General features: G+C 31.0%; 1 protein-coding gene across 5 annotated transcripts; it reads right to left on the bottom strand.

The window, feature by feature from the left end:
* Positions 1–5: 5 nt before the first annotated feature.
* LOC143080028 (uncharacterized) lies at positions 6–27,663 on the bottom strand. Of its 5 annotated transcripts, XM_076255672.1 has the most exons (26): positions 27,574–27,663; positions 23,924–23,995; positions 22,713–22,798; positions 22,331–22,404; positions 21,916–22,019; positions 21,345–21,534; positions 20,148–20,270; positions 18,546–18,685; positions 18,094–18,217; positions 17,707–17,824; positions 17,218–17,323; positions 16,648–16,879; positions 16,017–16,177; positions 15,331–15,627; positions 11,735–14,839; positions 10,027–10,152; positions 9,465–9,623; positions 8,556–8,907; positions 7,440–7,592; positions 6,598–6,718; positions 5,969–6,093; positions 5,295–5,569; positions 4,832–5,026; positions 4,234–4,326; positions 2,394–2,413; positions 6–1,464 (listed from the first exon to the last, which is right to left on the bottom strand). In XM_076255672.1, exons 2-26 carry the CDS (start codon positions 23,957–23,959, stop codon positions 1,440–1,442), a joined length of 6,540 nt encoding a protein of 2,179 aa, XP_076111787.1. In that variant the 5' UTR covers positions 23,960–23,995; positions 27,574–27,663; the 3' UTR covers positions 6–1,439. The 5 variants fall into 5 exon arrangements, with proteins under 5 accessions (XP_076111787.1, XP_076111786.1, XP_076111785.1 ...); XM_076255671.1 differs by lacking the exon at positions 2,394–2,413; XM_076255670.1 differs by lacking the exon at positions 2,394–2,413 and having other exon boundaries at positions 6–1,375.

Here is a 27,663-nt window from a genome sequence, read left to right as displayed (position 1 = left end):
ACACATTATCTGTCATATGATTTATTTAGCTTGGTTACGACAATTTATACACTGCTTTACAATGAAGATATTATTTTACATATTTTACATTAGATATACAATAGTTTACTACATGATTATAATGGAAGCAGTGACTTAATATTGGCTCTCTATATAAAAAATAAATCTGGAAATAATGCCCTATAAAACACTAAAAAAGCACTTGAAAAGCCATTGAACCACATACAAATTTATTTTACAATTCTATAAATATTAACCACTTCATTGCATAATAAAAAATTTCTGTTTACAAAAATCATAATTTTAAGAAAGGATCAAAAGTCACTGCATGAAATGAGTATGAATGAACTTAACAATGGAAACTACAATTTCTGAGATCAATTGAAAAACTTTCTTGTTGCATGTGGGCAGCAACTTTAAGGCAAGAAAAAAGAAGAAAATAAAAATGTAACATACACAGGTATATATGTACACACCACTCACTCTCACATATATAAGCACTCATCACTATACACTATATGACTAGCATCAGGCACTAAAAGTTGTCTCTGTATTCATTGTAATTCTGTCAATTTCTTTAGAAGACTTAAAAAAATGCTTGTTTTTTTCAGATGATATCTCAAATATAAAGGAAGAAAAATAAGAAAGAAAGAAAAGAAAGAAAAGAGAAAAATGTCAATGTAACTAGAGAAATTTTATAACTTTATATAATTTCAAATATCTGTAAAATAACGTTTCTATGTTGTTGAGTAATTTTTAAACGAAAAATATTTGCTTATTATGAAATTTTTTTTTCTTTAAAAATCTTTTTAACATGCCAAATACTTAAAACGTCTGTAAACCCCCAGACTACAATTCCAGTATGCAAGCTTTAAGTTCATTTGAAAATTGACAGAAATACAATAAATCTACATTACAGGCAATTGATACAAGAATTCAGAGTATTTAAAGAGTCTACATTAAAATAAATAAAAAGCATAGATTTACAAAAAATACAAATAAAGAAGACAAAGCCAGTTGTCCAACTCAAACTTGGTGTGTGAGTAAAACTATAATATTACACCCTAAAAATTTATATATATCCATTATGTACATGCCACAACTGATTTCTTTATTTCACAACCACTCTGTTCTAAACAATTTATTTAACATGATATATATTTCAATTATTTAATTCATATTTAAGAGATTCAATAATTTTGTATTTAGACAAACAGCAAATTGTGAATGGAAATGCCATTTAAAAAAAACCATGCAAATTTAATCATACTTCTATAAAAAAGCTAGAAAATATTTATGAGCAATAATTGATTTAAAATATCCATTTAAAGTCCAGAATAACAGCTTCACAAATCCTCCTGAGAGTCTGGAATCGCTGTATAATAAATAAAAAATACAACTTCATCACACACCAGTTTGTTGGAAACAATTCTTAACGGCTAAGGGCTGTCTAGGTTTATGTCCCTGAAAAGAGAAAAAACATAGTTAGTTTATCATAGAAACTATGTAAAGAATATTCAAGAAATTACAAACAATTATACACATTGTTTCAAGTACTGGCATACTCTGATACTCTGTTTCTAAATTCTAGCTTGAATTTTTCAACATTCGTCATTTCAGGACCTTTTACAGCTGACTATGGGGAATGGGTTTTACTCATTGTTCAAGGCTGTATGGTTCCCTATATTTCTATGTCATTTGGTCTCTGGTTGAGAGTTGTCTCATTGGCAATCATACAACATCTTCTTCTTACTTTTATATCATGTAACAGTATTTGCTTTCCTGAACTACAGGAGTGGTTTAAGAGTTTTTGTTTATATCCATAAATTGAGGTCAATACCCTGTGTAGTACTTCTACTATCACATTTTCTTTACTAGGAATATGGAAATATAGTATTCCAAAATTGTTTAAAAAATGTGCAATTTTCATGGAAATTTTAGTAATGTAGAATTTTTTGTCTATCATTCTGTGTGTAAGTCTTCAATTGACCAATCTGATTCAATATTTGTCAATGTGGAAATTGAAAAAAAAACTTATATCATACACATGTACATGCATCTATGCAAATTGTGAACAGTGCATACAAATTTGCAAAACTTACTGTGCAATAGGATAATATGTGCATTAGTAAAATGAACAAGTGATAACTAAACAATCCCCATTCAACAATGTTTTAGTGTACTAATATTGCATCATTAAAATCTCTGAAATCATGCAAGTTAATGAGTATACTCCTCATTAGGCTCTTCAAAAAGTCATATTATGATTTTAAACTGTTCAAATTACTTTAACATAAAATTTCAATGTTAATATATTTCTGGAATAAAACTGCAAAGCAAATGAGAAGCAGTAATCAGTGTGTTTAGGAAAACAATATCAGTCTAATGCCTACCATGTTAACATTCTTGACAGCTGAAGTCAACAACAAAACAGACAAGAAAAGTGGGACAGATAATATAGTTCCCTATGAACACATCTATTCATTGTAAAGCAGTGATTTTCATCAAATGTTGCCGTTATGGTTATAATAATAATAATACATTTGTATATGAAATACAAAACTAAAATATATAATTATATTTGGCAACATCTTGCAATTAGGTACTTTAAGCACATGGATAACATAGTTACTATTAATTATTTTTATTGTGTTATATTATAAATAAAGAGCGCATAAATACTTAATTAGATTGCAAGATGTTTAAATTCAATATTTACAAAACATATTTGGCAGAACAATTTATCTAGATTACTACTTATTCAAAATCAAATGATTAACATTTAATAACACTTATCTTATTTTTATATTTTAGAAAGATAAATACATCTTAACTAGAGGCTCTAAAGAACCTGTGTCGCTCACCTTGGTCTATGTGCATTTCATACACGGATAAAAAATTACAAAATTTACAAAATTTATGAAAATTGTTAAAAATTGACTATAAAGGGCAATAACTCCTTAACGAGTTAATTGACCATTTTGATCATGGTGACTTATTTGTAGGTTTTACTTTTCTGTACATTATTGCTGTTTACAGTTTATCTCTATCTATAATAATGTATTCAAGATAATAACCAAAAGCTGCAAAATTTTCTGAAAAATTACCAATTCCAGGGCAGATAGACTTTGACCTAACGAACAAATGTATCCTCGTCAGATTTGATTTAAATGCTTTGGTTGCTGAGATTTTAGCCAAAAATTGCATTTTACCCTATGTACTATTTTAAGCCATGTCGGCCATCTTGGTTGGCAGGCAGGGTCATCGGACACATTTTTTAAACTAGATACCCTAATGGTGATTGTGGACAAGTCTGGTTAAATTTGTCTTAGTAGTTTCAGAGAAGATTTTTGTAAAAGTTAACGACGACGGACGAAAAGTGATGGGAAAAGCTTCAATAAAAAGAAATTTTATTCTTATAATTCAATTTACATCTTGCATCATTTGAAAAAAACTGCTTTTGTTGTCTACATTTTTAATGATTTTTTTTGTTTATCAAATATCCAAAAGAATTATAATTTACTTTTATTTTCATACAGGTCATAAAACAATTCTTTCTAAACTGAGCAGTAATCAGCACCTTTTTTTTTTTACATTCAACAATACAAAAAATACATGGATCTATTTTGTAACAATGGGAGTAACTTTTGCGGTCATCTTTTTTGGTGTAGTTTGCAGCTTATTGAAAACTTTGGCTAAATTTTTCATTGGTGTAAGCTGTTTGCCCATGTTTTTTAAGGGTGTGGTTATGAGTAAGAGCCCTGTTGGTGGCTTCTTGTTTCTAGGTGTTGTCGGTGTTTGTAACGAGAACAACTTTTTGTTTATTGGAGATCTAGGTGTTTTTCTAGATAACGACTCCCTGTTTCCAGGACTTGTTGGAGTTCTATTTCCTGATAACAACAGCTTCCTGTTTTTGGGAGATATTTGTACTTTAGAAGTTGCTAACTTCCTTTTTCTTATGGCAAACGCTGGTGACTTTTTGTATTGTGGAGATGTAGGTAGCTTTGTTGTTGAAAGCCTCCTGTCTTTGGCTAATTTGGATATTGAAAGCCTCTTGTTTCTGGGAGATGGTGTGTTTGTTGTTGAAAGCCTCCTGTCTTTGGCTAATTTGGATATTGAAAGCCTCTTGTTTCTCGGAGATGGTGTTTTTGCTGGTGATGACTTCTGTTCCATCGGTGTGTCTGGTGTTTTTGATACAGATTTCTTTTCGAAAATGTTGATCAACTTACTAACCTTCGTTGAACTTTTAGAAGCCGACACAAAACCATGCTGCCTTGTCAAACGTTTGTTCTTTGGAGTAAATCCTATGCTAAATGTTGTGGCAGGCTGAAAGCAGAAAAATCTTTATTCAAATCTATTTTTTTTTATTTCTACAAGTACAAGTGTTCATTGAAGACCTATTGGTGACCTTCTGCTGTTGTCTGTTCTGTGTTCGGGTTGTTGTCTCTTTGACACATTCCCCCTTTCCATTCTCAATTTTATTTTTATGGTGAGCAATTTTGTGGATCAGGAAAAATAACATATGTACTATTCCTTTTATAATAGTGTACAATTTCATTTGATGCTGTCTTGCTTAAATCTCTTTTTTTATATTAAAACTGCAGGCCTCATGCATATCCTGATTAAAGAATCCATTTTAAACCTTGCTCCAATAATTAAACTTGTTTCTTTGACTGTTAAAAGAAGGTTCTAGCTAGCTACAAATGCATCTATCTTTCACCCAAATCATTAATCCTTGACATTGGTAATTTGAACCTTAGATGCTATATAAGAAAGTACTCTCAAAGAAACTTGACTTCAAATAATTGAAGATTTAAATAACAATAATTACCTTAACATTTTCATTTGTCTCCTTTTTAGGAGTCTTCTTTGGAGTACGTTTTGGTGTTCGTCTCCTACCACTAGTCATTGGAGACCGTGGTGAATTTAGTAAACCTCTTCCTGGTGTCCCTCTAGAATTCCTCTTGTTAGAATTGCCGGGTGTAGGTGGACCTGGCTTCTGATAAACTGTATTTACATGTTTGGCCTGCAAAGGAACAAGTCATTGAGGCAAGTGTGATTAAGAATTCTTATGTAAGATTTATTTTGATAGAATAACATGACAAATCTAAGGGCATCAATTCAATGATGGGTGGTCTGAAATTGTCATTATCAGTATTTTGTGGTTTAACAGATGATGCTTTCAAAGTTAAGTAAAGATATTTATCTTTTTTCGTGCATGAATATTATGTAAAATTTCTCATTTTTTTTTCTTGTTACATTCTTTTTTTAATGACATGAAAAAAAAGGTCTACCTGTTTGTTCTTAGTACTGTCATAAAATTCTGTTTTTATATCATCTTCGTCCACCAATTCTTGTTTCCTTTTCTTCAGACTGTTGGTACTCAAATGGCTCTGCTGCAGCTGTCTGTCAGGGAAAACACGGAGTTGAATCTTCTGTGTTTCTACAGGGTATGATGTCTTAAGATGTGGAAGACAAAGTGTGTTTCTTCGTGATAACTCACCAAGTCTCTTCCATTCAAGTACTTCACCTTCATCGTCCTCATCATTGACAAATCTTTTCATACCTTCTGAAAATAAAAATTAAAAATCATTATAAACTGTACTGCTCTATAAAAACAATTAGATTTTCTGACAAAATTTGACAAAAAAAAAAAACCCAAAACAACCCCAAAAAAACAAAAACAAAAAATCAGGAAAGCAAAAAAATCAAAACATTGCAAGCATAAAAAAACAAATTGGCTTAAACAGAAATAGAGCAATAAAAAAAAAACCCAGCTACTTACACAAAATTAATAAATTGGCACTTCACATCAACATTATTTCATTCTACAAACTATTCACATGGGAGATATTTTAAATTTGAAGTGATTGTGAAATAAACTCAGCTTTAAATTCTATGTCCATAGTATTTGAATAACGGATATTTTTCTTTACATTTAATAAAAAACTACATATTTAATACTTACTTGAAGTTGTTGATCTCACAGAATCTATACTTGCTATGGTGGCATTCAGATTAGGATCCGATAGTGATGACCGTCTGCCATGACTTCTCAATGATAAAGGAGATATACTCTTCTCGTCACCATCACTGTAAAAAATATAAAGTAACTGTATTCATATGGTGACTATTCCACTAAATGAGGTTTGTAGAAATTTTTATTTTAGTGTTTGAATTTTTTCCACATTTCCAAATACTTATTGATATAGTATTCTTTTTTTTCCAAATGTATTGATATCAGATGAATAATTATTTTCTATCACACTAATTCTCATAATTTTCCTTCTTTGTATTTTCCAAAGATAATTTAGCATGTGCAAATTAATGCAGACAACCAGTACAAACTTACTCTGATAATTTTTCAAAGATTTTATTGAGGCTGCAGTTTTTCTCATTTGAATTGTTTTAGTACCTTATCAAACAATATGGATTTTGCTTATTGTTGAAGCCCATACAATGACCTAAGTTTGCATAATTTGGTCTATGATGGAAAGTATCATTAGCAATCATACCCAATCTTCTTATTTTCATATAATACCCCAACTTCATTTCGGTCCAACATATGATAAAATACAAAGCAACAGAATAACAAACCTTTTACATAGATGTTGTAACGAACTCTGAGATGGGTTTCTTTCCAGGGAGAATTTTCTTGAAGTTGATGATCGGAGGTTATAAGGAGTAAGTGGACCACCATCATCACGGAAACTGGTTTCTTAAAATATAATAAAAGATAAAATTATACCATTGTTCTATTTTCCTTTCTATATACATGTACTAAATATATAAAATATAAGACTTACACAAATGACACATTACTATCATTATCACTATTAAGGCATAGAAATTATAAAAGAAAACTCTTTTTTTTTTGTCTTCAAGTAGCTTTGAAGGTCAAGCAAATATAACTTGGAATCAAAAGATAATATGTAATTTTATTAAAAGCTGAAATCGACGAATGATATACTGGGAGATTTCTTTATTTTTTTGAATACCATATATACATTATAGAAAAATTGTCTTCTAGTAGAAACTTAATATGATGGTTTTGACAAATTCTGCATAAAGCCTATTTAAAATGGGAAATATGTATTTTTTTGAAGAAAAAATATACACTGTTTCTTCTGACTCATTATCAGTTCAATTTTCAATTTTGAGCTTCATATAAGTCCAAATAAAAAAGTATGTGTGGTTCCAGTTACATCTGAAAAAAAGGTAGGGTAGGTAGGTAGGGAATTTTTTTTATTTTATGTTTTTTTTTACATTGAGTCTATGGGAGCAACATTCTGACTTTAACAGTGCTTAATGAAAAATATCAATAAAATCTTTAGGGTAGTTTATTTTTAAGCCGAAAAAGTAGGGACGATAGGGTTACTGGAACAACACATATATTCTTATTTGGTCTAAAAAGATATATAAAATAAATGTTTCTTTACCCATAAGGCTAACATCTGACTCTTTCTTTAACTTCATGAATTCAGTATTATCTCCCAAAAACACTGTGCCAGCATCATCTAACTTGTGACGGAGTTCTCTCACTTGTTTATCAGCATAATCTAACTGAACTTCCAAGGTCTTTACTTTGTTTTCTATCAAGTGACAAATAAAATCAGTACATCAGCAATCCACAAATAGGTAACTATTTGATTAAAGAAAGCAAGAAACTTTTATACATTAAAAAAAATAAATAATGTGGTATAAATAGTTCGCTTTTTGTCTTTAGGTTGCTTCCTTCTACTTTTATATATGAATGTGTAATGGATAAATCGTTAGAGTTACGACATTTTTTATTAAAAAGAAGAAATTCAATTCCTGATGTCATTTTTTTAAATTTTTAACCCTCATTGATCTGCAACTTGGTACTGTTCTTGCCTGTATGTCATTTGTATTTAAGGGTCACTGATAAAGTCTTTTGAATACGAAAGCACACCTGGCATACAAAACTATAATTCTGATATTTTTGATTTTTTTTTAATACATCTGCATTTTTTTATGACCATAACTTCTACTGCTCAGTATACTTTTACACAAAGTTTTCAGACATCGAGGCAAATTAAAGCCAAGCACAAGAATGTATAAATATATATACACAGTCATATATCTTTGTATGCAGCTGATATCCTCAAATTAAATGTATTCCGTTTGTTAAAATCATATTAATTAACTACTTTGTTTAAGGATGTTTGCTACTCTGTTTCAAAACAACAAGCAACTTATACAGTATGAAGGAACTAAAAATGGCAGAAAAAAATGCAATGTTGTTGTCCTTGTTTTCGAGATATAAGCAATTGAAAATTTGGCAGGATATGATACTCTCTTGTTTTCTATGTTTCATTTTTTTCCTTTAAAAAAGAATGAAATAATAACAAGGATTTATTAGATTTCAAAATGACTTTTTTTAACTATATTTGGTAAAATTATAAAAACAAAAGTAGGGAACAGCTGGTATTATTTTTAATGGCACTACATGTATAGAGGATTCCCAATATAAGACAAAACATCAAAAACAAAAGTAGCAAACATCCTTAACAATCTAAAATTTTGCTTCTTACGAAGTGATTTGTTTTTGTTCAGTTCTTCCTGGAGTTGAGATTTCACTGGTGCTACTTCAGTCTCCGTCTTAGAGAACTTATTTTTCTGCTCTGTTATCTGTACTGTCAGTTGTTCAAGTTCTTTTTCCATCTTTTCAGATTTTGCCTTATAGTTGTTTTTCAACTTATTCATTTCTGCCTCCAGTTTCTCCGTTTTTTCTTTGAAGTTATCGGCCAGTTTTTTGTTGATGTTAACCTCCTGTTGTAGAAGAAGATTGGTTTCTTTCTTCTGGGCATAGTATTTTTGGTACTGTGCAATTGTTTTGTCTTTCTTGTCAGTGTTCTCCCCAATGTTCTTCATCTGTTGTTGAAGCTATAGTGTAAATAACAAAAAAATAATTAATTCAAAATACATAAATAGACATTTTTCCTGTGATAACACAGACTGAAAAGATAAGAAATTGTTTGCATCGTAAAAAAATCTATTTAGAATAATTTTTCAGACACATGAATTCAAAAACATCAATAAAGCATGGTGGTCCAATAATTACCATTTGCATTAAAATGTATTCTGGGTGATATTTTCAAATGTGTGCACCAAATGCTGTGAAGATTATGAAATTTGACACAATGAGAAATGGTCACAACCTGAAAACCAACATAAATTTTACATTTTTTGGCAAGTGGAAAAGAAATGTGGATATTGGTCATGATTATATCAAACTTTAGACCTACAAATAATCAAGGGGAGAAAACTCAGAACAACAAAAAGTGTAAATACATGTTAATTTATGTCATGTTACCTTTCTACATTGTATCTACATACATTCATTAATCAGTCAACAGCCTTTTTTGTCTTTGCAACTACTTAACCAATAAAGTGAGACAATTAATCTTAAGTATAAAATGAACAAGTTCTATTTTACATACATGTATTTTCTGTTGGTTAGCTTCTGTGTATTGTTTCTTTACACTCTCCATTTCCTCAGACCACTGTTCCTCCTTATACTCAAGTTCCTCTTTCAGTTCTTTAACCTTTTTGTCTAATTGATCTCGATGGAAATTTTTTTCCACTTCTAACTTCTGGACCTAAAACGAAATATTTGAATACACAATATTGTAATCAGTGCAACTTGCATCATTTTGACTGCTACGCATGAATTTGATATTTTAACATTATAAACAAAGATGTTGTCAAATAGATTGTCCTGAATATGCTCGAAATATTGTTCACTGCATCCAAGATGAAACATGAAAGAAGTAGTAGTTCCAAGAATAAATAAATTTGGAAATATTCAAATTTGAGGCTTGCTTAAATAACATTTTTCGTCTATATAGCATTATTTTTTTTCACAATTTAATATTTTGGTGCTCTTCAATGACAAATACAAGTTCATCATGATAACTACTTTGGTTATTGATACTACTATACTATATTGTATACTAATTTGACAATCTAACAATAAACATATTTTTGGGATTAGATTTTTACCTGTGATTTAAACATTTCTATTTTCTTCTTTAACTGTTCTTGATTGGAAAAGTCATTGTTTTTCAAATCTAACGTCTTTTCATAGTCAAGGATAAGCTGATTTTTCTCTTCTTCAACTGCAGCCAACTGGAAAATATATATATATTTTTCAATAATAAAATAGAGCTCAAATATGCATTAAAACAGCAAATAAAAAACATTTAAAATGCAGTGGATTAGTCATGTGTTACTCTTAGTATCAAGGGTCCGGAAACGGTCATATATGCCAGTCTTGACCTAAACTGAGAGTATTTTGTCCTAAATGAGTAATTGGGATTTAGGATAAATTTTATTTTTTTACAGAAATAATTTCGGTCATTCAATGTCATTTCGTTGAGATCGAGTTTCTAACATTGTCTAAATCGCCATTTTTGAACTTATTTTTTGTTTGTTATCCTTTTCCTGTAATAAAACTGCCACTCCAGTAAAGTGTTATAATCCTGAGGGCCCTCCTAATAACTATAGTTATGCCTCTGGGAAATATTGGCTAATGATCGCTAATCTCTTTACCTGTGTTTTTAATTAATTTTTTTATTGATCACGAGCTCAGAACTAATATTTTAAAGAAATTAAAAGTTCATAACAACTGTCTGCATTATTTTATTACTTTTCTCAGCTTAGACAATTGTCAATTCTGATTTAAAATTAAATTAAAATCAAATTAATTTACGTAGAACAAAATATTGTTTCACTACAAACACACGTGCTTTGTTTACTTATACGCATGCTTGAAATTCTATTCCGCAAATTAGACACTATATCGTAAATTCAAAATGATTTCATGCTAAATTAAACAAGTCCAACTATTATAATTAATATTCAAACACTATTAAAGGTTAACAGTTAAAAAGCCGACGATTTCCTGTGAATTTGATAAACAAAACTAATCCCGGAAATGAGTCCGGAATTGGTCGTTTTACTATTGTCGTAAAACATCCGGTTATAATTTTGGCTTCAAAATCGAAAGAAACGTAAGCGAAGTTTGAGAAATTTATCGTTTTGAGTCATTAAAATCATTTCATTTTTAAACTGTTGCCTTCCTTTTATTGCTCAAGATCGATTTTAAGGAAAATGGTAGGGAAATTTCTGAAGTAAATGCGATCCAACAGTTAAACAAGTTCGTTAATGCTACGAGTTCGTCCGAGATTACTCTGACGTCCAACGTCTGTTGTGCCAGACAAGCTGGGGCCGTGGGACGTCAGAGTATGACTGTATGAGCATACACACAATCTTTGTTTGAAAAAGGGCACCAACTTTTAAGTTGTCCCAAAATGACCGAAATTAGGTGAAAAAATTTTCGGATCCTTGCTTAGTATATAATGAAACAGCAAGATAAAGAATAATACTTTGTGTCACACAATTAAACTGTTCATTGCCCCTTAAATTTCTTACATTAACCATTATCATGATTATAATAATTGTAAATTAAAATATTTCATGTTTGTTTGATTCATTGTACACAGTTGTCAAGCGGTTGTATTTTTGGTGAAGATGTGCTTTTTTTCTGCTTAGAGTACTTTTTGTAATTTTGTTCTTATTTGCACAAACTTTCACTTTTTGTATCTAATTTGTAAGACAGAATGGATTAAAAAAATGCTCAACAAAAATAAGACTATAGAAAATGTCTTTCATTATGAACATGATAAACAGATTGAGTTAATAATATTACCTGTTGTTTCAAGCTATTGTTTTCAAGTAACGATGTTTCCATTCTATCCTCCAGATGATGACAAGATTCTTCCATGTTTATTCTTCTTTGCTTTTCATCCTCTATTTGTCTGTTCTTCTCTCTTTCAAGTTCTGACATTTTACCATTGTACTCTTCCCTAAGATTATCGAGGTCGGAGTCCCAGGCATTTTTACTGGCTTTCAGGGAAGTTTCATAGCTTGTTCTTTTTTCACGCAAAGCAGACTGAAGCTCATTGACCCTTTCCTTATTTTGTTTTAATTCATTCATCAAATCTTTCTGATTTGACATTTCTTTCTTCAATATAGATTCAATATTAGCAAGCTTCTGTTTGTAATCTGTTTCTGTCTTTCCTTTGTCCTCATCCATTTCCTTCGTCAAAGTCTGAATCTCAGTTTGTCTTTGAGTAAGCCTATTTTCAAGGTAATTCACCCTTTCCTGGAATGCCATCTTCTGATTGGACAAGATCATTTCCCTCTCTTGTACCAGTGCCTCATACTGAGACTGGTACCTAACTTCCTGTTCCTGAACTTGACTATCATATTCCTGTTTCTGTTCATCACTAGCTTGAGCATACTCCTCTTGCAGCTGCTCTAGTTGTGACTGCCAGTATTTTTCAGTTTCAGAGACCTTGACCTTACATTCCTTTTTCAGACTGCTCATTTTTTCATGTTCTTGTTTAAGTTCAGTGGTCATTCTTTCAACTTGAAGTTTAAATTCACATTTTAATGATTCTAAATCATTTTTGGATTGCTCTTTCAGTTGCACAATGGTATTTTCAAACTTCTGTTTTGATTCTGAAAATTCTGAATTTAGTGACTGAAGTTCCATTTTATGACTTTCAATAAGTTCATTCTTTTCTTTATGTAATTTTTCATTTGTTCCTTTCAATCTTGTTTCATATTCATTTAAAACTGTTTCTTTCTCGCTATGAATCTGTTCTAGTTCCTGCAAATGCTCTTCCTTCAATAGTTCTAACGATGACTTCAGATCTCTGTTTTCTTGTTCAAGTCTAAGAATTTCAGTATCACATGAAAGTAAATCAGATTTCATTTTTTCAATTTCAGAGTTCAGTACTTTAATTTCTGACTCACTTGATTCCTTCAATTCTAAAATTTCATTTTTATGAGATTCTAATAATGTCTGAATCTTCTCATTCAATTCAATTTCTTTATTATTGAAAACAAGTTGCAAATTTTTCAGTTCATTGTTCACATTTTCAAGACTTTTGTTTAATTCAGAGTTGACTTCAGTTAGTTCAGAAACCTGTTCTTTTGCAGATACAACTTCTTCCTCTGTATTTCCTAATGAAATTTTCAAATCAGAAATCTCTGCATCACGTTCAGATACAGCTTCAACCTCCCGACTAAGAGATGAAGATTTTTCTTCAAGCACTTTTTCAGTGTCTACAAGTTTATTATTGACTTCACATAATTGGTTCTCCAACTGATTTACATGACAATTAATCTCTTTATGTTTGTGTCTCATCTCATCGTTTTCTTTACATTCCTTCAGTAACTTTTCATTCAAATCTTCTACTTTCACATTCAAATTTTTATTTTCCGAACATAGTTTATCATTGTCTGCCTGTTTAGATTCGGCCACCTTCTTAATCAGAACAATCTGACCAGTGAGGTCATCAACCTTCTCGTTCTTCTCCTCACTTATATTTTCCAAGTCCCGTTTCCGACTTTCTAACTCTGATATTTGCTGGTGTAATTCCTTCATTCTGCTGTCACGTGTTCTTTCATGATCAGTCACTGATCTATATTTCATGTCCAATTCATTGTACTCAGCAGAGATTTTACTCAATTCAGCTTGACCTTTTTGTACTTCCTTATTAAGCTTTTCCTCTAACACAGCAGCTGTAATGCGTTGTTGTTCTAGTTCATTATTTAATGTGGTTTGAATAGTATTATAACTTGCTGTTTGCTTATCATATTTCCCTTGTAATTCTGCCAGTTGATTTCTAGTTTGAGCAATCTGAATTTGACATAATCTCTCTTTCTCTTTTCCTCTTTCCATTTCTTTTTCTAGTGAAGTTTGTATTTCATTCATGCATGTTTCCATGTTCTGCTGGGTATCTAAACTACTTGCCTCTTTGGCCGACAAACAATTTCTTAATTTCTGAATCTCAGTTTCATGTTCCAGTGAAATCTTATTCACTAATTCAGCATGATTTTCTTGTTCAACATTCATATTTTCTTTCATTTCTTCCAACTGCTTTTGTAAGTTTTCTTTACTATTTGTTATCTGAGACATCTGACCTTTCAAATCATTTTCGCATTGTTTATGATTTAATATTTCACTTTGCAAATTTTCAATTTCCAAGCACTTTTCTTTAATCAAGTCTTTTAAATCGGATATTTCTTCAGACAGTGATTCTTGATCATGTTGACTCCATTGATATTTACCTTGTAAAGCCTTAAGTTCTTTCCTTAGGCTTTCTTCTTGATCTTTCACCTTATTTTCAAATTTACAATATTTTTGTTCCATTGTAGATACAGTTTTATCACTGGCTGCCTTCAAATTGTCAAGTTCATTTTTCAAAGCGATATTTTCATCTTTGACCGTCTGCAACTTGTCACACATGTCATTTTCTTTTTGTCTAGCTGCTGTTTTGAAAGTGAGTAGTTCCGATGAAATGTTATCAATTTTCTGCACATATGAATCTTTCTGTTCTGCAATTTGATCTTCTAGTTTATTTTTATTTTCAGTTAATTGTGCAATTTCAATTTGAAGTTTATTTTCTGTTTCTGTAAGTTCCTCCTGAATTTCCTTAAGCTCCTCTCTCATTGCTGTTATTGTATTATCCTTTGTCCATTGGTCATTCTCTAAAAGAATTTCTGTCTGCTTCAGTGACAATTGCAAGGCTTGTACTTTAGATTTCAGTGCTTCCTCACTCTTGGCCGACTCTTCATGTTCCTTCTGAAGTTTTGCTTTTAGCTCTGTGACTTGTTCCTCAAGTTTTTGATTAGATTTAAGAAGGCGTTGTTCTACAGTTTTCTTTTCAGACAAAGCCACATCAATTGATGCTGCCATAGTTTGACGTCTGTTCTCACTTGCTTGTTTAGTGCCCTCTAACTCCTACAAAACAATAAAGTAAAGTGTAATAAGATGTATTTTAACTCGTTATGGAAAGGTAACCTAAAATGTTTACAGATATTTTGTTTAATCCCTTTCTGTAGATGCTCTTGGTGTTTTCTCTTATTGGTGTCATTTTCTACCTTTAGCATACCTCCTGAAAATAACAGATAGTGTAGAGAGTGTGTCATGCTGGTATTAACTCACATGTTTTCGTATTCCTACATAATGAAGTGATTTTCTGATAAAATATGGACTGAAGCTCATTCTTAAAAAAATAAAAGAAAGTTACAACAAATAAAAGTTGAAAAATATTAGGAAAAGACAGAGAAGTGCCCAAAGACTATGTTGAAAAGCCTCTTTTTTTCTAACAGAAAACAATTTTTGGTTGAAAAGTTTAAACTTTAGTTCAAAATGTTTTGTCTAATTTATTTCTCCCAGAAATTCATCAAATAAAGAAAAAATATTCCTCTGCTACATGTATGTTGCCTCACCTGTACTGTTAACTTGAACTCTGTTTGTAATCGTGACTGATCTTTCTGTAATGTCAGGATTTGGTCTTCAGCAGCTTTCCTGGCAGCTATAGCAGATTCCTCAGATGAAATAAGTTTGGCTTCTGACTGCCTAAGAACATTAATCTCTTGTTCTGCATCATTAACTTTCTTTACCAATTCAGTCTGATTTTCTTGATGAACTTCAATGCTAGATTTAAGTTGAGAAACTTCCAGCTGAAGTTGGTCTACCTGACTGTCTTTTTCTAAAAACTGTTTATGAACATCACTGAACTTTGCCTGCAAAGAAGATAGTAAAAAAGTTTGATTGTGTTCTTTTTTTTTCATTGGAACTATTTTTGATATAATAGAATTCACAGTTCATAATGAAATGTTATATAAATATATAAATCTCAAGAAAATGCACAAAATCCAGTACAGTATAAATTTCGAAAAATTGCACATAAAACCTTGCAATAAATTTATTCATCTAATTCTAAAAAATATTTTCTAAAGATTGTTAATGCCTGATCAGCTGGCACATACACATTTCTGTGTCATCAGTATAATTACTGTATGCAGCTATTTCATACGTTGAATTTTGAATTTGGTATCTGAAAATTTGTCTATTGTTTGGAAATGTAAAGAAAGTTGCATTAAATCTGATCAAATTAATTGAGCATACCAACCTCAAATGTATCTCTGGCTTCTGAAACAGCATCTAGTTTCTGTTGTAGTTGTTCATGAGCTGACAATTCAACCCACGATGACTTCATATGTGCCATTTCATCTTCTAATTCCTTTATCCGTTTGTCACTGATTACCCCCATACTCTCACCATTTACAGCACCTATTGGAAGAATGGACATTTTCAGATTAAATAAACAAGACTTGTAAGAAATCTGATTATCTCAATCATTTATTGTATTAATCAAAAGAAATAAAAATCATGGATCTCATTTTCTTTCTTACATACATATAGACATTATTATTGAAGACAGCTATACATTTTAGTTTTGTATGGAAATTTAAATAATTGTTTATCAACCTTAAAATTGCTTTTTTTTCAAGAAAAGCTTTATTTTCCTATGATTGTTTCAAAATTTGTGAAAACAAATGCACTTTACCACAACATCCATATATCTACGACCAAGTATTTAAATAGAGTCTCATTTTTCCTTATGATTTTAACTGGTAACAATAAAATGTGATAATCAGTTGTAAATAACAATATCAACCATGACTGAGATATGTTACAATCAAATGAACATAATAATATATCTCTCAATACGTGTTGTGAGGGTATAATACATTACTTACCTCTGCAACTTAGTAGCTCTTCAAATTCTTCTTGATCTTTTTTCAAGCTTTCAATTTGACTTATCAAGTTTCTGTTTTTCTCTTCAGAATGACACATCTCTATGTTTTTGCTTTCCAATTCACTATTCTTGTGTTGAATCAAGCTTTCTAGTTCTGACAATCTTACTGACTTGAGATGACACTGAGTTCTGTATTCCTCATGGCTTTTCTTTAGACTGTCCATTGTCTGAACCTACAGATAATATACAAATTTTATTGAATAATAAATAACGCACCCCACAATGGAAAAAAGTATGAGTTCAAATTGCCATATAACTAATTTTACTTTATAATGTTAATTTGTCAAAATATAATGTTCTCTGAACATATTTTGACAAAGTGAAACTACAAAGGTTATCTGTTTCACAACTAAACTTTCAGTGCAGTGTCCACAAACTATTTAGCTACTGAACGCTAAAAAGAAATGCAAATAAGTTGAAACAATGGGAGAAAACTATGTAAGCTAGTAGAAATTTTATATGACAAGACTTCAAACATACACACATCATAAATCTATCAGTGCAAACATACCTCTGTTCTCATTTTTGAAAACTCTTCTGTCAGCTGTTTATTTTCTTGTTCTACAATCTCATAATGATCTTTGATGTTCTGCAATTCATTCATTTTCTGTTGAACCCTGGAAAAAAAAAGTAAAGAAATTTGATAAATGTCCAAATCTAAAAGTCGGAAGTATATATCTCATAATATTCAGTTTAGTTGAAAAATAATGAATGCACCTGTTTATTTGAATAAAATTGTTCCATTAACTTATTATTTATTTTATTCCTTGCTATGATCAACATGATATGTGTACAATAAGTGGAGCAGAGCTGATCACCCTTCCATAGCACAAGATTATTTCCCCTTTCTGGTTGGGTTTATGTTGCTCAAACTCAAGTTTTTTAAGTATTGTTTTGTAATGGGGAATGCCTTTTTAATGTTTTTCTTTTTGACTTATGGTTTTTTGATTGATGGTAACTTCTGTCTCTCTTTTTTTTGTTGCAAGAGCGTTAATAATACCTTGCGAGATCCTTTTCGTTCTTCTCTTTTTCTTGTCTGAGTGTATCTATTTCATCTACCATGTCTTGAACTTTTCTCTGTTGCTTCACTACTTTCTCAAATTCTTTTATTTTGTTATCTATAGAAAACACAAACATCATTAATCATGTTGCATGGGTTTTGCCACCACTTAGCCACATATTCTGCATTATAAAAGAAATTATTCAAATCATATCATTAAGTGTTTTAAAATATATCAAAATACCCAAAGAATAAAAATCCAGAGAAACTGTATGAAAATATGTAAAAACATGTATGAAGATGTTGTCACTAGGATCATACTTTCTAGGCTACAATTCATGAGATACATTATAATATTAAAACAAAAAATAATAAAAAAATCAGTACCTTTATCATTTAACTTTTCAACCTTTTCATGAAGGTCAAATTCCAGTTCTGTCCTAAGATGTCTTTCATTCTGTAGGGACAACTCAAGCTTTTTAATTTCCCGCTCTCTCTGTCGAATAAGTGCCTGAAATGGATATGCATATACACATATATAACTCAATTACTACATTTGACACAAGTTAATCCTGCATAACAGCTATAGCCTGCAAATAAAAATATGAACTATGACACATGTCCAAGTTTTGTAGTGCATCATATATAATCACCCTCAATTAATCAAAATGGCGCCTCATCTGAAATGTAAAGTGCACTAGCTAATTTCATTTAATTCTGTATCTTCTTTCTTAGTGAAATAATTGCATAATTCTTTTCATAATCTCAATTTCTATTTAATGTAACTTAAAAATAAAAGTCCAATTGTTTGAAAATTAGCCTACAGATTTATACAATACCTTCTGTGCCAGTTGTGGCGACTGCATCAATGCACTTAGTGGTGTACATGGTGAATTAGCTATGGTCATCATTCTGAGAGGAGAGGCTATTTCTGATGATAAACTGGTGTTAAATTGTTGATGAGATACAGGACTAGCCACTGGAAAATATTCAAATGTCATTTCATATCAGTGTCAGAAACACATTTATTACTAAAGTCGTTATCAATTTACATGAAAGACATTATCTCTTTTTTTTTACTATAATATTGTTGGTTTTATTTTTAAAGTCTCGCAATCCTGTTAGCTCATGAGGGATTTCTCATGTAAATGAATGTGAGTTGGTAAAAGTTTATTTGTACAAGTGTCCATTTATATGTACAATTACTCAAAGATTTATAGTACAATTGCTCAAAGATTTATGTGTACAATTACTCATAGATTTATACGTACAATAACTCAAAAAATTATATGTACAATTACTCAAAAATTTATATGTACAATTACTCAAAGATATATATGTACAACTACTCAGAAACAAATTTATATGTACAATTACCATGATAGCTCAAAGCTCAATATGCACAATTACTCAAAATAAATTTTATATTCACAATTATTGAAATATAAATTTATATGTACAATTACTCAAAGCTCTATATGCAAAATTATTAAAAATAAATTTTATATTCACAAATACTCAAAGAATTATGTGCTCAATTACTCAAAATAAATTTTATATTCACAATTATTAAAATATTTTTTTTTATTCACAATTATTAAAATAAAAATTTATATTCACAAATACTCAAAGAAAGTATGTTGGGAAGAGAGGGATTTTGGAAGGACCTTCCAATTATCCCAAATCCATTTTACAAGCACTGTCAAATCTGTATACTGTTAATTCAGAAATTATTGCGTGCATTTATTTTTGCGCTTTTGCCAATTCAGACTCAAATGCAACTTAAACTTTTGCAATATTGAGAATAATCCTTTTTAGTATATATAGCAAATTTCATAATGCAAGTTTAAATTATTGCAAACCTTTCGCATTTTTCGCAATAATTTCTGAATTTACAGTATTTTGTTCCCCAGAATAAAACATATACTTTTATTAATCATCAGTCAAACTGATTGAATAATAAAAGGGGATTGCCCATAGTAGAAATTAGATATGTTATATATATAATTTCACAACACGAATGTTCCTGAAAATTCTTGTATCATTGCAGTATTTAAGTATTAAACAGTTTATTACAAAATTACTTTAGTGAATTTTAAAGCATCATTGAAATTCGGTCTGTATCCAAAGTCAACTCTTAACATAACAAACAAACAAAATCCCTCTTTCTTGAAAACAGATTAAATTTATATCTTTTAATATTGTATCAATCATTGCCAATTGTGTTTAACTCATAGCATTTCTTTTTTAAGCATGTATCTCATCTTAAAACTAGAAAATATTAGTGAGCAACTATGTTAGCAAAAAAACAAAACTTGGAAATAAATATTAATATAACATCAATAGCTTGCAGGTAATCATTCTTCACAATATTTACCAGCATGCTGTGAAAAATACAAAAGTAAAGCAAAAGTGAAGAAGGTAAAAGAACAAACCAGTACCATGATTTGAAAATCTACTAAAGTTGAAAGAATGGTCCACATTTGGTGTTGATGTCACTCGACTCATGTTGCCTTGGGTAACTAGTTGGAAGAAAAGAGCAGCATCTTGGTGAGCATTGGTGTCTAAGAACAGAAAAACAAGGTACCGAGAGGGTGCAAGGTTATTAATTAATACTTATTTGATGTGTATGTTTTGTCTGTTTTTTTCATATTGAAGGTCTTTAAACAAATGACTAAGCCTGAATATTCTTATCCAAATTTTTTTTATATGTCTTATACAATGGGATTAACAAATGTGAAATTATAAACATCATATTGTTCTTAATTGTGCATGAATTTAAAAAAAATTTAAAACAGAAAGTCTGTATCCACGGTTTCCATTTAAGGTAATGCTACAACTAAGTACAAAATGTATATGATCCAAAGATTTTAATTGACAACATTGAGTTTATCTCTTTTTGTAATTCTGATTTTGCAACAACTTTCAAAAGTCCGGACTATCTTTGATTGTTTTCTTAAATCATTATTTCATAAGACATGATGTAAGAAATAGCCTTATTACAAGTACAAAAGGCTAAAAAATAAATAATCACCTTATTTTCATATCAATTACAAGGTGTTGCTTGTATTGTTAACCCTTATATTTTAGTTTTAGCTTGCGAGAGGGCTCTCCTCTACTATGGTAGTTAGTTGTCTTTATTGAAAATCATACCCCATCTCCTTACTTTGATATTTATAGACTTTTGTCTGACACAAACAAATATCTGCTTGTCAGTTTCTGCTTAGAAAAATTTCAATTAAAGCCCAGGTAACGCCATTGAACCACCAACTTTCTGACTTAAATGTTATGTTTCAGGGGTGATTGGTTTAGAGAAAACACATGGCATTGTTCACTTGCATTTAAATCAAAGCTGCTTAAATTTTGTGTGTTCTTTCAGTTATTAAAAATAAAATATATTATGCATCACAAATAAGTCATACCCAATGTACATGATGTACATAATCATATGTATGATAATTCTTATCTATTTTATTCATAAAGGACCATTTCAACTTTTACCTAACTGTTATAAATATGGCACAACTACAAGTTAAAGTAATCTACAAGGAATAAAGAAGGAACAAAAACATATACATTCATTGTACATCTAGCAAGCAAAATAAACATAAAAAAGAACACATTCAATCCAAACAAACCTGTAGTTTTAGTCAAGATATCAGCAAAGTCTTCGGTCAAGTGACTACCCACGTCTTGAGCATTGATGATCATAGGCTGTAACATCTGCATAATCTCCATCTGGACTAATTCTGGAAGACTTGTTGCCGTTGTAACAAATGTATTGTTTTTCTTCTCTAGTACACATGCTTCTAACAATGCTAATAATATCTAAAACAGAGTTTTAACAATACTTTATTTTATCTCATCTTACAATATATATGCTGTCATCATGTAAGGATGAAAAAGGCTTTCCACCTAAAGGGTGGCTTGAGAAAAGCCTATTCCCCCCCCCCCCCCCCCCAAACAACATAGTATTTCCTGAAATAGCTCTAAGAAAACTAGGGTTTCTTTTATTTTGCTCAATTTTTAACTTCTGATGAAGGTAAGAACTACAATTATTCACACTTGACTAACAAAAGGGTAAAAAAAACAACACATGACTAGTATTTTGAGGCACAAATTAATAGGGTCAGTCTGCAAATTCTTAAAACTTTATTCTTATTGTCGCCTATCTCTATTCTGCTACCATGTTTTTGCTTTACAACAAACCTTTCCAAGTTCCCATTCTTTGTCTTTTCTGCTAATACTGTCCTGAACAATAAGCTTGAAGTCTAGGAGAGAACTTCCAGGCAGTAGTGACACTGAATAAAATCCTACAATACAGAATATTGCAATGAAGTTTTATCGTATATTTTGTTAATTTGTTGAAGATAATGATTGAATTCATTCATTAGCTTAACCTGAATTTTATGATCTAGCATGTTTCTTCATCCTACAGAATAACTTGAAAATTGCTCCTGCAAGGATTAATTGTAATTTCATAATTACCCTTGTTAGCAGTTTTGTCAAGGACATCAGGGAAATATTGCATTATGTGCATCTTTTTTGAATTGGAGAAGATAGTGAATATCAAAACGCTTTGTCTATATGACCTTGCACATGCAGACAGAATACTAGTAAGTACCTTCTAAATACTGTTTTACCAAATCTAATCTTTGTTGAGAAGTCTGTGGTGCCTCAGGAACTAAACATTCATCGCTACAACAAAATAGCATAATTAATATGTGTGCAAATAACATGCATGACATGATGTATCATAGCCCCAAAATTTCTGTATATTTCAACCTTTGATTCACATGTTAAAAATTTTGAGACATGGCTTACACATTCGTATATATTTCATAAATTAAAGCAGGTATTATTTCTTAAGTGGAGTCTTTTATTGTATGACGTTTTGACATTTGTTCTGATTTTCACATATAAATTGTAGTTTATAAAGTTAAAATTATTGCCTTTCCTTGATAAACTTTATTTAAATTCTTTATACTATCCCTCATTGTACTTACGATAGCTGTAAAAGTTGTATAAAAGCTTTTCCATCTTGTAAATCTAAAACTGATCTGATAGAATTACTTGGAACTAAAGAATTAACCTGAAAGTAAAACAAAGAATATAGTTTTATATAAATGTATTGTGTAACCAGAGATGCAACTAATCGTCGGACCCGTCGGACCTAAGGGGCAGAATTTATGCAGGTCCGGCAAAACTCGTAGCTGTGCAGGACCTGATGGCCGGCAATATTTAAGTCCGCTTGGGTCCGCCAAAACTGAAATCCCCGTCGGCCCCGGCAGAGTATTTTGTTTATAAAATTGCGATCATCTTTAATAAAAGTAAATGTCCTGTTCCCCCCGCATTTTCTAACTCCGGGAACCAGTATTTCCACCCAGTAATAGTCTTTCGTACCTTGTCCATCTCGCCCCGAACAATTCTCCGTATTTCTGTCATGTTTTTTGTTTTAGAAATTCGCTCTCTAGGAAGGAGGTCTATTAAGCATAGTTGATAAGTTCAGGAAATATGTCATGGCCGATAAAATTTGTAAGTGGGTCGAATAATAATAATATCAACAAAATCAAAATTAACGTTTGTTCAATAGCATAATTTCATTTGATTTTTGAGTGAAAATATGGGTCTGGCAGAAATTTGATGGGTCTGGCAAAACTTGGTACCCTGTAGGCCCCATTGTCTGACAGGAAAAAAAAACTGTTTGCATCTCTGTGTGTAAAGATCTTATGTAGCTTGACTTAATTTTTATGCTGAAAATAAAATCTGTACAAATTAGTATCAATGATGATAGAAGATATATATATATATATATGTGTGCAATATTGAAAACACAATCCTGGCTGATGTCTTAGACAGAAATGGTCACAAGGTAATGTAGCTTTTAGAATAAAAGAAGTCTGAAATCAAACTCTTAAAAATCTTTGAAATGCCAACGGAAAAAAAATATTCAGTCTTCACGCCGAACTGCTAAATCTACCAGCTCAATTTTTGAAAAATTTTAGTTAGATTCTGTTGGCCTGTAGGTCTGATTTTTACAGACCGAGAGCAATTTTACCAGCCTGGGCAGCCACTCGACGTGAACACTGAAATATGTGTATGGAGTGATGAACAATTGAGCATCAAAGAGTAATTTACATTGTTTTGATACCAGTGATGAGACAACGTCAATGAGCAATAAAATGTTCATTTAAAGGTAAATCAAAATTATACATACCCATTCAATCAGTGCTTTTCTTTTATTACTGTCCATTGTTTATCTTTGTCATACATGAATGAAATTTAAAATCTGCAAATATTACAACATTTTTTTTTTTATTAATTTGAAGATAACTCTTTTACCATTGGAGATAATTTCTTTGATGTAAATAATAAATACTTCAAAGCCCAAGAAAACAAAATTCATTCTAAAAATGTCAGTAGTCCGGTTTAGGAAATAATTGCGCAGCTACAAATGTATAACATACACATTCAATATGAATTTGGTTCCTTACTTGGAAGAAGCACAACTAATATATTGGTGATTTTTTTATAAAAAAATCCTTCTTAAAACACACAGATTAGTTTGGAAACATGATGATACCTTTATTAGACCTTATTTTTTTTTTTTCAATTTTGTGACCCGTCACATTGACATTATTAATCACTAACCAAATATCCTATACAATAATCATTTATCTGTCATTGTGAAGTTCTATTGGACATTGGCAAATGACTGGTAAAATTGTGTATGTTTCGACAAAAATTTCAACATTAACTGGATAGAATGTGGCAAGCTTTATAAGACATTGATTGGGAAATTATAAATAAGATTATTGTATAATTCTTATAGGATTTGCATATAAGGGAATACGTTGATATGCTTGCATTGCTTGGTTTGAGAGGACTTCCGGTAGTTGACATTGGTTATTTTTCCATAGACGATGTTGACTGAACTTCTTTTCGTAACCAATGTAAACAAAATGGCGGCGATAATAACGACATTATTTTTATTTTCACTGCAAGGTTATCGTTAAATAAAATAATACACAAAAACATTCGTTTAAATGATAATAAGAGTTTTTGCAGTTTAATTTTTATCAGATAGGAAATTTCATTGAGTACATATTTTTGTGTTAACCAACAAATATATTCATGGGGGGTTCTAATCCCGGATCTTGCTTACTGTTTTGTCAAATTATTGTATCCCGCTTACACTATTTATACGTAAGCAATTCTAATATTTTTGTAATTTCCTGTGTCCCACTAGATTACATTTCCTGTTTTCACGGCACAATAATTTGACTTTCACGTGTCAAGCTTACAAAAAAATCAGCAATCCTGCGTCACGCTTAGACCCCAATGAGACCCACTTCATGCGACAGGCATATTCAATGACATAAATATACAATTTATGTGTAATAGAGGTTACGAGTGTGAAAAAAAATATATTCCTTATCTGCAATTTAAAAGAATTATAAGGATTAAACGCCTTTTCATGGAATTTATTGGTGTATTAACTCGACCAATTCACTCACAAACAAATAAAAAACAAAAATGTGTTCTCAGTACACGAATGCCCCACTCGCACTATCATTTTCCATGTTCAGTGGACCGTGAAATTTGGGTAAAAACTCTAATTTGGCATTAAAATTAGAAAGATCATATCATAGGGAACATGTGTACTAAGTTTGAAGTCGATTGGACTTCAACTTCATCAAAAACTACCTTGACCAAAAACTTTAACCTGAAGCGGGACAGACGGACGAACGGACGCACAGACCAGAAAACATAATGCCCCTCTACTATCGTAGGTGGGGCATAAAAAAACATTTAATCCTATAGTGTTGCTAATTTTTGGTTAGCCATGTAACCCCGAAAAGGGATAACATGCACTCCAAGTGATGTTAATATGTTTCACTGGTTGGTACATTTTGTATATGCATATAATCATTTTTAATTCATGCAAGCACCTGTTCATTACTCACTGTTTCCCTTTCATACACCTTATCGCTATTAGCCTTATCGGCCGGCTGACCCGGCCGCTTGAACTTTTGACGCATACAGCAATCACTTTTCCATTAAGGCGTCAGATATTCTGTTTTATGACGTCAAAATTTTATGGGAACCTGTGTGATACCCAGCAGTGTTCCCGCCTGCCCTAAATAGAAGGGCGCCCCGCCCTTGGTGCCCTTACCCCCGCCCTTCTGCCCTCCAAAGCCAAAGAATGCCCCCATCTGCCTTTTCAAAAGATACATTTTACAAATTTCATGCCTTCTGGCGTTTCCGGTAAAATTGTTACCTGAGTGATTGTGTAACACTAATTAACTGACAATAGGATTAAGTTAAATACCTAATGCCTTTGGCAGTTTTATCACCTCTGCTAATGATTGTTCACTGCTAATTAGTGGATTTAAGATAATTGAACAAATACTAGATATTTAATACAGAATGAAAATGCTGACATGTTAGCCATTTGTAATGTTTACGTATCATAGCATATGTACACATAAAAAAAAATATTTTTAAGAAAATTTAAAACAATTTAAAAGGCAGACTAAGTTTTGAGTAAATTGGTAGATTGGTAAAAACGTTTTGTTTTTATAACCACGAGTATGAAATTAAAAGAAGAACCAAAGAAATTTGTATTTGAACATAACAAGATTGCACCACTTCCTGTTTTATTTCTTGTATTATAATCCTCCTTACATAGGAGCACTTAACAAATGCTTTTATTTTTTAACCATAATGGAGTTTATACCTTCTGTAATATATGCAATGTATTATTGCATCATTATAATATAATCATCTCTTGTATCACCTGTTATATTTATAAAACTCCCTACTTAGGAGCACTTTGGTGTGCACTTCTTAATACTTTTTTGTAACAATTTACAAGTTAGGTAACTTTCAATAACACAAATGCTATATGTCTAAACAAGTAGTTTTAATGTAAATAATTTAATTACATAACAAATTCAATTTTGTTTAGCTCCATCTTTCAGAACTACTTGTTTATTTTTATAGACTTGTATAATTAAGTTATATATAAATTATAAAATAAAAAAAAAGATTTTTCTAAGGATTTTTTTCCTGATCAAAATGCACAGTTTGCATAAATTTACATCAATTAAAATGATATGCTTTGTGTCATGGTATGATAATTTGATAATAAAAAAATCTTACTGGAACCAACACTTGGAACACATTAATTTCTGAATAAGGTTAAAATACAAGTAATGTTCTGCAGCTGAGCCTAGCAATATAGAATACATATATTCAAGGTTATTAATACACTGCCAAACAGTGCCCTTACAATTTGGGTTATTGCGCTAAAGTGCCCTTTCAGACAAGTAGCACCCTTCTGCCCTGAGATTCAAGCTGGAACACTGCCCAGTAATGGCGGACAAATAGTGATAAGGTGTATTAGAAAAAACACTGAAGATTATACATTATTATTTTTTCTTCAATATGACTTGCTTGTAATGTCGTATTTATCAAATGAAGCCTAACTTGGGACATCCAACTATTTTGTATAGTCACAAATATGCAGCTTTAATATTTACATAAAAAAGGGGGGATACAAATTTGTTTTTTTTTTTCATTTGAAAGTTGCCTACAGTACAAGATGACGAAATTGAAGTCTCCGAGTAAGCTTTTAACCATATTCGTTTGAAATTTTAACCATGAGTTGACCTCTTACAAATAATAATAATAACAACAAATTATAATCGACGTGTGATGACGCCGACCACATTTCAGTTGTGTCGATACTAAATTATAAATTGTGCGTTTTCATTTTGATAAGGATTGTTTGAAATATCAAAATAATAGTGTTTGCATCAAGCTAAAAACAAATGGAAGACACTACATATCTTGGAAACTAACCATAGGCATTTGTTTGTAAGTTACGCCATTCGCATCTTCAGCTGGAGATCTTTATTTTGAATTTCAGCGGCCAGCCTCGTTTTGGAATTT

This window comes from Mytilus galloprovincialis, chromosome 6 (assembly GCF_965363235.1).
Source record: "Mytilus galloprovincialis chromosome 6, xbMytGall1.hap1.1, whole genome shotgun sequence".
Taxonomy (NCBI): domain Eukaryota; kingdom Metazoa; phylum Mollusca; class Bivalvia; order Mytilida; family Mytilidae; genus Mytilus; species Mytilus galloprovincialis.
Note: the sequence above shows the minus strand (reverse complement) of the source record. Positions and strands in the feature narration are given on the sequence as shown.

What these genes read in the sequence shown, in the direction of transcription:
- LOC143080028 (XM_076255668.1), bottom strand. Translation starts at nt 23,959, where the DNA reads ATGGACAGTAATAAAAGAAAAGCACTGATTGAATGG. An exon ending in AACGAAAAGGATCTCGCAAG is followed by an intron (nt 17,324 to 17,706) that starts GTATTATTAACG and finishes TTTTTTTTCCAG; the next exon opens with GGTTCAACAGAAAATGAATG. An exon ending in AAGCCAGAGATACATTTGAG is followed by an intron (nt 15,628 to 16,016) that starts GTTGGTATGCTC and finishes TCTTCTTTGCAG; the next exon opens with GCAAAGTTCAGTGATGTTCA.